Below are 13,218 nucleotides of genomic sequence, written 5' to 3' on the forward strand. Positions count from 1 at the left end.
ACCCGAGCCAAAGGCAGATGCTTAACCACTGAGCCACCCAGGTGAACCCCTGGAAAAGTCAATTTTAAATGCTTATAATAAATATTTCAACAGTTGTACCTGAAGTGACATTACCATACTAGAGAGAATGACGGTGCAGATAAGGGAGGTAAGACATAGTAATACAGCAGTTAACATCCAGGCTGTAATTATGATCCTCCCTTAGGGATACTTTGAATTTTTAAAGTTTTTTCTCAGGGGAAAGAAGACAAAGGGATGGTGTGTTTTAAGACCACACATACACACATACACATAGGATCCTAGAATCAAGCCCCATATCAGGCTCCCTGCTCAGCAGGGAGTGTGTCTTTCCCTCTCTCTCTGATAAATAAATAAAATCTCTCTAAAAAAAAAAAAAAAAAGAAAAAAAGAAAAAGAAAAAGATAACTGGGCTATCAAATTCAAAACAGACAAACCTGCTATTTCTAAAAAGATGACTATTCTTAAATATACAAATGTTAATAGACACTTGATTACTCTATAAACTAAGAGGAAGACTATTAAATTGTAAAAACAACCACATTTAGATAGATCACCATAAGCTTTCTATAGGCCCAGAGAATGCAGAAAATAAAATTAAAGAAATCATTAAATGGGCCTATAGTACCCACGATTTTAAAGGAAGAGCTATTTGCAGAAAACCAAATTTTAAAAAGTCAGTCCAAGCCCACATGGGAAATCTCACTAAACTGTAGCTAACTGGAGCTGGAATGAGGAGGGCTGGTAAGGAATATGGCACAGTTACAATATGAATGGAAATGAAAAAACAAGTCATATCAGAGGAGAAAATGACCATGAAAATTTTGACTAATGTCTTATAGGCAAGATTTTTTTTTTTTTTAAGCGTTAGAAGGTATAGAGAACACCTGAGGGGAGAAATCCAGAGCAGATGCAGTGGAAGGAGAGATGGAGACCTAGTGGAAATACTGTGGCTGCTGGAGATGATTCTGGTTTCTCTTTATGTGAGTACTTTTCTTGTTTCCTAAGTTGCTGACCCATCTGCATACCTTGACTGATACACTGGTGACCGGTCTTCTGGGATTTGAACTCCCAGGGGATCTGTAAAGACATGCTCTGTGTATACGCCCGGTTGGGAGGTGTCCACAGTGTCTTCAGCTGACCCTGCATTGCCTTCTGTGGCTTCAGTTGCTTCTTCTGCTGTTGGAATATTTTCATCAACCTCACTATTTTCTGCTTCCTTTTCTACAAAATAAATAAAACATGCTAACTATTCTGAGGTTGAGCTTTTCTCCCAATCATTTCTCCACAAACCACTACTGTAGAATTCCACTCCACCTACCCCCTCCTTCACACTATACCGCGAAATACAGAATTCCTGATTTAAAAGGCATTATAGTGTTAGTGTCTTCTTTCAAGCTCTTTCATCCTCGTTACTTCAAGATCTAAAATTAAGTAGGAGTTCATAATGAGGCATTGGGATAGGCTCTGACTCTGTACTGATAACATGTAAGGAAAGTGATACCTGGTGGGTTTTCCGTCACTGGAGAAGCACCATTGGTACTAGGGGAAGTGGCAGCTGCTGTCACACCTTCTGTAGAACAACCAACCACTGTGATGCCCCCCAACAGGCTGTCTGTCTCTGCTGAGCTATTGCTGGTCATGCTGCCACATAAAGACGCTTTGTCTACCTGCCCAGATTCTGAAAGTTCTTCTCCGGCAGGGTAGTCTGTTTCTCTTGCTCCTGAAAAACAAGATAAATCTTTTTCTTTTTTTCTTTTTTTTTTTTTTTGGATAAATCTTTTTCTAATAGCTAAGTAAACTCCTATAAAAAGCATTTTCTCCATTAAGGCAACTATAAGTTTGAAATAAGAGCATGCAGATGAGACAAATAGCTACTCAAAATACAAATACAAATAGCTACTCAAAATACCAGGATGGTAACTTTAAATTATACTTAAACAAACCTTCACAAAATGAAGAAGCAGCTTAAAAAATTAAGATAATACTTCTATTACTGCAAGCATAAGTAAACATGAAAATGTCGGAAGTGACACCTGTTCTTTTTTTTAAGATTTATTTATTCATCAGACATAGAGAGAGAGAAGCAGAGACATAGGCAGAGGGAGAAACAGGCTCCCCGTGGGGAGCCCGATGCAGGACTCGATCCCTGATCCGGGGATCACGCCCTGAGTTGGACCAGAAGCAGCCGCTCAACCGCTAAGCCACCCAGGAGTCCCTGACTCTTCTATTCTTAGTGAGCTCCTCAGCAGCCACCTAATGAGGTTATAAACAAGGAAATCAGGCAGGCTGGGTGGCTCAGTGGTTTAGTGTCTGCCTTCAGTCCAGGGTGTAATCCTGGAGACCCTGGATCGAGTCCCACGTCAGGCTCCCTGCATGGAGCCTGCTTCTCCCTCTGCCTGTGTCTCTACCTCTCTCTCTGTCTTTCATGAATGAATGAATGAATGAATGAATGAATGAATAAATAAATAAATAAATAAATAAATAAATAGGAAATCTAGTATCTGACAATTCAGTAAAAAAAATTTTTTTAAATATCAAGAATACTACTTGAAGTATGGACTTCTACCACCATTAACTGATCACCGTAGGTGTATACAATGTCTTAAGATATTAATAATACATTAAAACTGAGCATTTACCATATAAAGATAAATTTCTTCAGTTTTCTTTATTTAGAAGGCTGTTCTTATTTATAGCACATTAAAATATTGTGTTGTATCAAATTTACTATTTCAATGTGTTTAAGTGTACAACTCAGTGGCATTAATTACATTCACAATGCTGTGCAATCACCACAACTATCTATGTTGGAAACTTTTCCAACACCCCTTGCAGGAAATGTGTATCCATTAAATGTAATTCCCTGTCCCCAGAGCCTCCCCCTCCTCCTTGGTAATCTCTAATCCACCTGCCTTTGTGAATCTGCCTAGTCTAAATCGCTCATGTAAAACGGAATCAGGTAAAAATTGTCCCTGTGCATCTGGGTTATTTTGTTCAGCATGCTTCCAAAATTAATCTGTGTTGTAGTACATAACAAATTTCATTCATTTTTATGACTAAATATTCCATTGTGTAGACATATCATGAACACCCATAATTTTTAAACCAATGTTTTAACATAATATTCAATCCAGAACTTTAGAAGCCTTCTCTTACTCATCAATCTAAACAGCCCCTTGCTCTTTGTCTACCAGGCATCTTCTCATATTACCATTATTGTATTTTCTTCACAATATTTGAAAATACCTTGTTTAGTTATTTGTTTCCAGTTTATTTTTGGTCTTCCCCAACTAGAACATAACCTCCATGAGAGCAATGCATAACTGTACCTCCAGTAAACAAATCAGTTTCTGCCAGTTAAAAGGTGTAGATGGTAGGAAGAGAGGGACGTGCCTCCTCTTACCTGGTACACTTGCTATACACAGAACATGAGAGTTGCAAACAGTGAAACTATCTAGGATGTTGCCTGGTTGAATAGCATCGATGATGATAACTTTTGTAGCTGAATGAGTGCTGGTACAGATCCAGACTAGACTGGATAATTCTTCTTGATTTTTTAACTCCTTCTGTTGTTCCTACGTATACAAAGTAAGAAATATGAAAAAATTTTTAAAGATTTTATTTATTCATGAGAGACAAAGAGAGAGAGAGAGAGAGAGAGAGAGAGAGAGAGAGAGAGAGAGAAAGGCAGAGACACAGGCAGAGGGAGAAGCAGGCTCCATGCAGGGAGCCTGATATGGGACTCAATCCTGGGACTCCAGGATCACGCCCTGGGGTCAAGGCAGGCGCTAAACCACTAAGCCACCCAGGGATTCCCAAAATATGAATATCTAAAATGATATGTATATTCACATTTTCGTAAGGCTGTGCTTTAACAGTAAAGCATTTATTTTCAGGTTATTTGAAAGGCTAAAAATACAACCACCTTTTGGTATTAATTAGTAAACTAAAAAATAGCAGTTAAAGAAAATGAGTGATAAAAATGTTCTGTATTTCGATTGTGATGGTTCTTAAATAGATGCATACATTTGCCAAAACTCTTTGAACTGTACCCATTCCAAGTGTATATATCTTATCATATATAAAATATGCCTAAGTAAAATGGATCTAAAAAAGAGAGAGCATGAGGAGTAAGAAAAGGCATAATAATCCCAAATAGAAAGAAGTTGGACCAGAAGTTAGTTTTGGACCAAAAAGCTAAAACCAGGTGAAATGTTAGTGTACACACTTACCTTAAGTTCCTGGTCTAACTTGTCTAAACTACTCTGTGATGCACTTCGCTGTTTACTGCCTTCTGTATCCAAACCAGCAACATCCTTGTAAAATACACTTGCTCCAACAACAGACCCACCATCTCTGGTCTTCCCACCTGATAAATTGACTCCAACTGCACACCACAGCTTTTTGATTTTATTTAAAAAAAAAAAAAAAAGGTATTAAGTCATTTTCTCTCTAAAAATGTTTAGAAATTTTCACATTTCTTTAAAAATATAATGATCATGAATATAGGTCTGTTTGTTCCTTTCTTTCTTTTAAGTAAATTCTATCCCCAATGTGGAACTCAACCCTGAGATTAAGAGTTGCATGTTCTGCTGACTGAGTCAGACAGGCACTTCATGAATACAGGTCTTTAATATTCAAAGTATACCAGTTTATTTGCTTTTTAATTTTTTTAAAAAATATTTTATTTATTTATTTGAGAGAGAGAGTGCACGAGTGGGGGGGCGGCAGGGACAGCCAGACTGCCTGCCAAGCAGGAAGCCTGATTCGGGGCTCAATTCCAGGACTCCAGGATCATGACCTGAGCGAAAGGCAGACACTCAACCACTGAGCCACCCAGGCTCCCCCAGTATCCCAGTTTAAAATTACAAAATAAACAATAACTTCATCCACAAAAGTAGAATTTAAACGTTTTGATTTTAGAAAGAAAAACCACCCAGAGTTTAAGAAATATTTCCTTTAACTTCAAAAGTAACTTACTTTCATTGATGTATCTTTTTCATCTAGAGGTCTGAGATAGACAGGCACAGGTAGATTTTTCATCTTATTTTCCCCTTGGCCATTAGTTACCTAGTAATTAGGGAGGGGAGAGAAAAAGACACACTGGTAAGCCTCATCAAAAGTGAACTCACAAAACCACTGAGCCATGGGCAAGCACTGCTGGTACATGTTTAATGTTTGAAATCATGTTTAAGTTAATTTTGTTATTCTTATTTGAAAATTAAGCAGGAAGTCAAGTGGCAGTTAGAACCAATACCAATAAACAAGATACTATGGGAGCTCATAAGAGATACACTACTTCATGTACATTTTGGTTTACGTGTGTGTGTGTGTGTGTGTGTGTGTATACACATGTGCTAAGTCTTTTATGGATAGGGAATATGGAAGTAGACAAGTAAAGTTCCTACAGACCTGAAATGAGGTTTAAGTCAACAGTTTGAAAGGCTACAATGACAATGGTTTTTAAAACTTCTAAAAACCAGAGGTGGTTTTCTTGGGTACCTAGGTGGCGCAGTCAGTTACGGGATCAACTGAATTTTGGCTCAGGTAATGATCTCAGGGTCCTGGGACTGAGCACTGCATCAGACTCCCCGCTCAGCCGGGAGTCTGCCTGTCTCCCTCTCCTTCTGCCCCTCTCCCCTTCTGTGCATGTTTTCTCCCTCTTTCTCTCCCTCCTTCACTCTCTCTCTCTGAAATAAAGAAATAAAACTTAAAAAAAGGATTTTTTTAAAAATGAAATCTTTAAATATTAAAATGGAGCAGGATACACATGCAACTCAATAGCAAAAGCAAACAAACAAATGGATTAAAAAATAGGCAAAGGTTCTAAACAAACATTTTTTCAAATACATACAGACATACAACATACATACAGACAGCCAACAGGTACATGAAAAGATGCTCAACATCACTAATCATGATGTTGAAATGCAAATCAAAACCACATTGAGATACCACCTCACACCTGTGAGAACTGATATTTTCAAAAAGACAGTAAGTGAGGATATGGAGAAAAGGAAACCCTTATGCATGGATAGTGGGAATGTAAACTGGTGCAACCACTATGGACAAAAAATAAGAAATAGGGATGCCTGGCTCATTTAGTTAGTAGAACTCTGGACTCTTGATCTCAGGTCATGAGTTCAAGCCCCACTTTGGGCATAGAGACGACTTAAAAAAAAAATTAAAAATAGATTACTATTCGATCCAGCGATTCCACTCCTGGGTATTTATCTGGAGAAAGCAAAAACATTAACTTGAAATGATAGATGTTCTATGTTCTCTGCATTCACTGTAGCCAAGACATGGAAACAACCTAAGTGCCCATTAATAAGTGAATGTAAGGTAAATGTGGTATATAAATACAACAGAGTATTATTCAGCCATTAAAAAGAATAGTAGGGGATCCCTAGGTGGCTTGGGGGTTTAGTGCCTGCCTTTGGCCCAGGGCGTGATCCTGGTGTTGGGATCGAGTCCCACATCAGGCTCCCTGCATGGAGTCTGCTTCTGCCTTTGCCTGTGTCTCTGCCTCTCTCTCTCTCATGAATAAATAAATAAAATCTTAAAAAAAAAAAAAGGAATAGTAGCTTTCTATCTTCGACAACATGGATGGAACTTGAGAGCATTATGTTAAATAAATTCAGACAGAGAAAAACAAATACCATATAATCTCACTTATATGTGGAATCTTAAACAAACATACAAAGCTCATAAACAGGGGATCCCTGGGTGGTTCAGCAGTTTTAGTGCCTGCCAATGGCTCAGGGCATGATCTTGGGAGTCCTGGGATCGAGTCCCGCATCGGGCTCCCTGCATGAAGCCTGCTTCTCCCTCTGCCTGTGTCTCTGCTCCCCCACACCCCCTGTCTGTGTACCTTTCATGAATAAATAATAAAATCTTAAAAAAAAAAACAAAAACAAAAAACAAAGTTCATAAACACAGAATAAACTGGTGGCCACTAGAGGCAGGAGTGAGAAGTAGATGAAGTGGTTCGTAAAGGAGGTCAAGAGGTACAAAACTTCCAGTTATAAAATAAGTCATGGAGATGTAATGTACAGCATGGCAACTATAATTAACAATATTACACTGCATATTTAAAGTTGTTAAGAGAGTAAAACTTAAAAGTTCTAACTACAAGAAAAAAAATCTGTAACCATGTTCAGTGATGATATTAACTATACTTACTGTGATTTATTTCACAATATATAAAAATATCAAATTATTATGTTGTATACCTGAAATTAATATAATACTGTATGTCAATTATACCACACTAAAAATAAAATAAAACAAAACAAGAAACAAACCAGTAGATTATTTCAAGTCTATGCACTTGGTAAACCCCCCGTTGACCCTTCTCCCTCCTCACAGACTCAGGCATTTCTTTTGAGCTCTGGGGCTCTAGAAAACAGCCGGAGAACCACTACCCTCAACCCTTCTCTAAATGTGTGCCAAGTCCATGAGCAGGTTTGATACAGGTATTTTGATTCCTCCATGCCCAGGCATACACCCTTCCCCTAGCACTTCCCACTAGATGCTAGTATCATGTTCACATCTTACCTGTTTGTACTTTTGAGGCAGACTCCAGCCAAAAGCCTGCACTCTACCATCTTCTTTCTGAACGTGTGCCTTTACCTGACGATACTGTTCTCTCTTTTGTTCTCTGCGTGAGGCTAAACTAGCTTCAGTTCTAAAAGGCAAAGAAATTTCCCTTTTTAATTAAGGGACTATAACAACAGTATATCTTACCTTTCTCGCTAAGAGAGTAAAAATAACAAAAAAAAATCGCACAATTTCAGTTTAGTTTAGTTCCGAGTTCTGCCTTTCTAAGAAGTGTTATACTAACGCTGGCCTTTTAGAGTTGTGCAGTAGGTAAAGTGTTCAAGCTTTAACAGATTAGCAAGCAGCGTATCTTATTATGTTGAATCATTAGCCATCAAATTTCTATCAGGTTTCAGATTTTGGCCATACGAAAGGGAAAATTCTTAAATATTTTTAGTTCCTCCTTTTTTGTTCATTCAACAAATATTTAGTGAGAATTTTCTAATGCCAGGGAATGTGCTAGAAGTGATTAAAGATCAATAAATCAGTATCTTCTTAGGTAGATAATAAAGGTTAATTTCTGGACCCCATGATTTGTTTCAGAAGACAAAAATGCAAACTGACTTGCTGTGTCTGTCATAGTTAACAAATCTTCCTGTGTGTCAGACAGTTTACAAACTGTATGTAGTTTAACCCTTGTGCCTCTGAGTCCGGTTATCATACTCAATTTACATGCAGAGAAACTGGGACTGAGAGGTTAGCTTGTCCATGTTCATGTACTCAAGGAGCAGCAGAGTCAGGAGGCAAAATCAACTTCTGATGCCAAAGGAAATGTTCAAACATTTAGGATAAAAGCTTACGTAGGCTTTAATATTTTACTAATATTTACCAGTGTTAGCAACAAGGAGACATTTTAAAACAACTTCTGTTTATGAAAACTGTGAGATGTAATTTTCATAAAAGGTATTGACTACAAGTAATCTACTTAAAGGTAGGCAGCCATGTTACAGAAATAGTTTCTTTATAGACTTATGTGAACCTTATAGCTGACCTGATAAAGGGCAAGAATATTCTGAACTGTTAACTTATTTAGAGCATAATCACTAGTTTAGAAAATACTTACTCTTCGCTTAGGAAATCAAAGGCTTTGGATTTATCCCCAGGGAGCTGAGATAAGGTGCTGCTTCTTTTCTTGACAGAAGGAGTAACATGAGAGGTGGGTGCATTGTATTTCAAATTAACAGGTGGTTCAGGCTTCTTAGTAGTATTACTTGAGGAGCTGAAAAGTCGGCTGAAACTAAAAAGAAAAGAGTGAGAGTGAGAGCGAGAAAGTGCATGTGCAAGAGAGACCGTTATTACATGCAGTAATCCATAAATTTCCACAAATTCCACAGTGCTTGTACAAGGCAATGAGTTAGAAACTGGCAGAAAGATTTTTTGTAGTCTTACACTGCAGCCTTAGCAATAGTTCACAGCCAAACTCAGACATTCAGTTAAGAAACTATTGCTTAGAATGGCAGATCCTTGCATTTTAATTAGCAATTCACACAATGAAAGGAAGACTCTCAGGACGCCTGGGTGGCTCAGCGGTTGAGCGGTAAAGCGTCTGACTCTGGCTCAGGGTGTGACCCTGGAGTCCTACATCGGAGTCCCACATCGTGCTCCCTGCATGGAGCTTGCTTCTCCCTCTGCCTGTGTCTCTACCTCTCTCTCTCTGTCGCTCATGAATAAATAAATAAAATGCTAAAAAAAAAAAAAAAAGAAAGAAAGGAAGACTCTCTTAAGTACAGGGAACTTCTTGTAATGAAGAAATAACATGGGTCCTAGCTCCTGCTTGATAAATAGTTGTGTTAAACAGCAAGATTATAGCCACATGGCTTGAACACAAGCTTAGTTAGCCAGTTCTAAAAGTAGTAGTAAAGTACTGGAACACATACTACCATTTTAACATACATCTTGTACATTTTTTATTAAGCTCAATTTATATGTCTACCTTTACATCCACTTAAAAGAATTAACACTTCTATTAAATAGCTGATTCACCAAAAGGGGTAAGTTTCAAGTACAGTAAATACACAGTTCTTCTGGCATGAACATAATTCAAGTCTGAAACACATAAATACACACACTACTCAAACCTATAGACACTAACTTTCTAAGCTTTACTTTGTAAAGCTCCTTACAATCAGACAACCAGTGAATCCATGTAACTTATGTACTGAGGATCCAGGTAATCATCGACTCTATGAATAATTCCCCATAATTTTTAACTAATTTAGTGAAGATTCTACCAAGTGCATAACCAACAGGATGCAGCTTACGACAGCATATGTTTGTCCTCAAGAGTAGCCTTACCGAGCTGGCACACTACATATCAAAGAGAAAAAATTCAATTTAGCTATATATTCCAAATTTTAAAAAGAAAGGAGACACAAAATCATTCTTAGAAATAAATTTTGACTGTAATCTTGTCTCAAAGTGCTCTCTGCTGTCTTTATGTGTTGTTAGATACTTACAATTGCCAAATGCTTGACCTTTTTTTTTCCTGCATGGCTGGATTTTCTCTTGATGCACTATATTTAAAAAGAAAAAGAAAGAAAAAATGTCTTATTAGTGAGGTGTTTTAGCTTTCTGTCTGGAGAACAGGGGATCCAAGTTCACAGGATTCACAAAAGAGAATCAACAAATTCAGTAAACAGCTGCTTTGACCTATCGTGTGTCAGTCAGCCTGTAAAGGCTATACAACTAAGATAAATAAAAACAAGATTGTTATCTGTGCTGAATGGACAGCCAACATGCTTGAATGTAAATATTAAAAAAAATTTTAGGGATGCCTGGGTGGCTCAGTGGTTGAGCATCTGCCTGGAGTCCCAGGATCAAGTCCCACATCAAGCTCCCTGCAGGGAACCTGCTTCTCCCCCTTCCTGTATGTGCCTCTGTCTGTCTGTCATGACTAAATAAATACAATCTTAAAAAAAAAAATTATTGCGGAGATATCCTCCAATTCTCCCTTTTATCAAAATACTGTCCTGTGAATCCTTATCTTTACATAAAGGTCTCTATTGCGCTCATGCTCCAGCTCTCACAAAACAGCCTGGAACTTTACTGCTCAGATAGGTCCTTTTTCACAGGACTAAAACTTTCCCATTACTGAAAAGATTACCAGAGAGGAGGATAAACTAGATTGGTCATTTCAGAAAATAAGGCAAGGCACTCCAAACTTATTTAGTAAGGTGGTAAGGATGCTGCTCTATCAAAGCTCACTTTTCACATTTTTTTTTAAGAACTAAATTGAAGACATCTTTTAATTCAATGAAGAAGTTAAAAGTGAGGCACCACATCTTTTCACTTGTGGACTACCACATGGCTGCTAGAATTAAAAGTAGCTATGAAAAAAAGTGGAGCCCGCTGGGGAGCCTGGGTGGCATAGTCAGTTGAGCATCTGACTCTTGGGTTTGGCTCAAGTCATGATCTCGGTGTTGTGTGATTGAGCCCCATGCTGGCTCCAAGCAGGATGTGGAGTTTGCTTGAGATTCTCTCTCCCTCTCTGCCCTCTGGCTCATGTTCTCTTTCTAAAATAAATAAATCTTAAAAAAAAAAAAAATAATGGAGGGCAGCCTGGGTGGCTCAGCGGTTCAGCGCCGCCTTCAGCCCAGGGCATGATCCTGGAGACCCGGGATCGAGTCCCATGTCGGACTCCCTGCGTGAAGCCTGCTTCTCCCTCTGCCTGTGTCTCTGCCTCTCTGCCCCCCCCCCCGTACGTCACTCATGAATAAATAAAAAAATAAAACCTTTAAAAAAAATGGAGCCTCTCTCTATACCTCAATTTTTAAAAAAGACTATCTATCTATCTATTTATTTATTTGAAAGAGAGAGTAGGGGAGGGTGAGAGGAAGAGAGTTGGGGGGGGGGGATGTCCAGCAGAGTCAAGAGTCGGAGGCTTAACCAACTGAGCCACCAAGGTGTTCCTCCTTCAATTTTTAAAATATTTTTTATTTATTTAATATCTATTAAATATTTAAGGACAAACTGCTTAGTACATTAGTTTCTTTGATCAATTTAATGAAGATTAGAATACATCCGTTCTTAGCAGCAATTAAAAGTTTAGCAAATTATAAATGTGCTATACAAAGTACTTTCATTCTAGAATGACACTGCTAAAGGACATATAAACTGTTAAGTAATGTGATCAAAAGAAGTAAAAGTTGAAGGTTAAAAAATATGTTCATAAGCTTTAAAACAACATGTCAGTGTATGTGTACTGTTATTGGTAAATCTGAGGTAGGAATCCAAACTCAAAAATACGGGCAAATTAGGGGGCAACTAGTCCACAAACTTCTCATGAGCGCTTCCTAAATTAAAGTAAGGAGCACTATTACTGAGAATATGGCCATTAGATGGCAGCATCAGGTGAGAACTAAGATCCAATCAATAAAGATGTCAATGGAAGGTACATTTTGCATGAATAGCCAGCCAGGAAGGAGGGGAAATCTGACGAGTATTTTACTGAAAGACAAGGAGTAAAAATGATTTTGTTTCCTGGGTGGCACATGAAATTTTTATCTTTTCCTAACATTACTGTAAAAGTAGTGTCAATTTCTATATTTGAAAAATGACCATCATTCCTAAGTAGTAACAATTCCCTTTTAGGTCATAGGAACATTCTCCAAGGGCCCTTTGCCCAAAAGGCACCCATTTTGATCACATTCTGTCCATAATTCCTAGTGTTACTTTAGAAAGTATTTCCTAATAAACAGAATAAGAGGTTTGGATCCCCAAGGCAGGGCTCTGGTTCTGAGTAAAGGAATGTTCAAACCTAGGAAACAAAACTAGAAAAGCACCAAGAGGCACTTCTCCTACAAACCGAATCATCTCTGTCCATCGAACAGCTTCCTGAAGCTCCATCAATCTCTCTTTGTATTGGTTTCTCTCCATTAGAACGCGGGCCATTTCTACCCTAGTAAACCGCTTCCTTTGGGCTGTGGGAATATCACTCTGTAACAAAAAGAATGCTGCAGATCACTCTGGGAGCCTATTATTTGTTTTTGGTGTTATGTTAAACTTAAGCAAAATCTTAAAGCTTTGAAATGCTTCTTAATTTCTAATCTACTGGAACATTTAAAGAAAAATAACCCTATAAAAATAAAATCACCAAAGAGATTTAAATAATTACTTATGACTGAAAAGAGGCAAACAATTAAATTTCCGAATAGAAATATAGATATTTGAACATACTACAAAGGAAATAAGAACACTGTAGATTCTGAGCTAAAACCAAGGGAGATTAAAGAAGTTATTAACCTATCTATACAGATTTAACATGCTCCCACATTTTTTAAAGTGGATATTCTATAACAAATGCTAATTATTCAGCAATTTGTTACAAGTTAGTTCTGAAAGGGGTTCATTTATCTCAAACTACCCATCATCTACATATATTGGCTAGGTACCAAGGCGCCCAACTCTTAAGAGTCACTAAAGCCCCAAAAGAAATACAAGCTGGAGACAAGTATATTAACTAGAATTCTTCCTAGGGAGGGTAAAGGACATAAGCACGGTTAAGACCCAAAAGCATGCTCAAGTCACCTTCCTTCTACTGCAATTCCTAAATGCTTTTCTGGGGAGGAAGACTATTTTAACTGTAGAGCTTTTGTT

The 13,218-nt window shown here is 37.9% G+C and overlaps 1 protein-coding gene across 7 annotated transcripts in view; it reads right to left on the bottom strand.

Moving 5' to 3' along the window:
- Positions 1-13,218, bottom strand: part of SPAG9 (sperm associated antigen 9) — a 142,007-nt gene that overhangs the window by 22,372 nt on the left and 106,417 nt on the right. For all 7 annotated transcript variants that reach the window (XM_055318486.1, XM_055318496.1, XM_055318488.1 and 4 more), the window contains 9 exons: positions 12,428-12,558; positions 10,080-10,136; positions 8,687-8,860; positions 7,582-7,711; positions 5,002-5,091; positions 4,254-4,421; positions 3,425-3,596; positions 1,523-1,741; positions 1,047-1,242 (listed from right to left, as the gene is read on the bottom strand). In XM_055318486.1, coding sequence (XP_055174461.1) covers positions 1,047-1,242; positions 1,523-1,741; positions 3,425-3,596; positions 4,254-4,421; positions 5,002-5,091; positions 7,582-7,711; positions 8,687-8,860; positions 10,080-10,136; positions 12,428-12,558 — 1,337 coding nt within the window. The remainder of the gene's footprint in view (positions 1-1,046; positions 1,243-1,522; positions 1,742-3,424; positions 3,597-4,253; positions 4,422-5,001; positions 5,092-7,581; positions 7,712-8,686; positions 8,861-10,079; positions 10,137-12,427; positions 12,559-13,218) is intronic.

Source organism: Nyctereutes procyonoides, unplaced genomic scaffold (assembly GCF_905146905.1).
Source record: "Nyctereutes procyonoides isolate TBG_1078 unplaced genomic scaffold, NYPRO_anot_genome, whole genome shotgun sequence".
Lineage (NCBI taxonomy): Eukaryota > Metazoa > Chordata > Mammalia > Carnivora > Canidae > Nyctereutes > Nyctereutes procyonoides.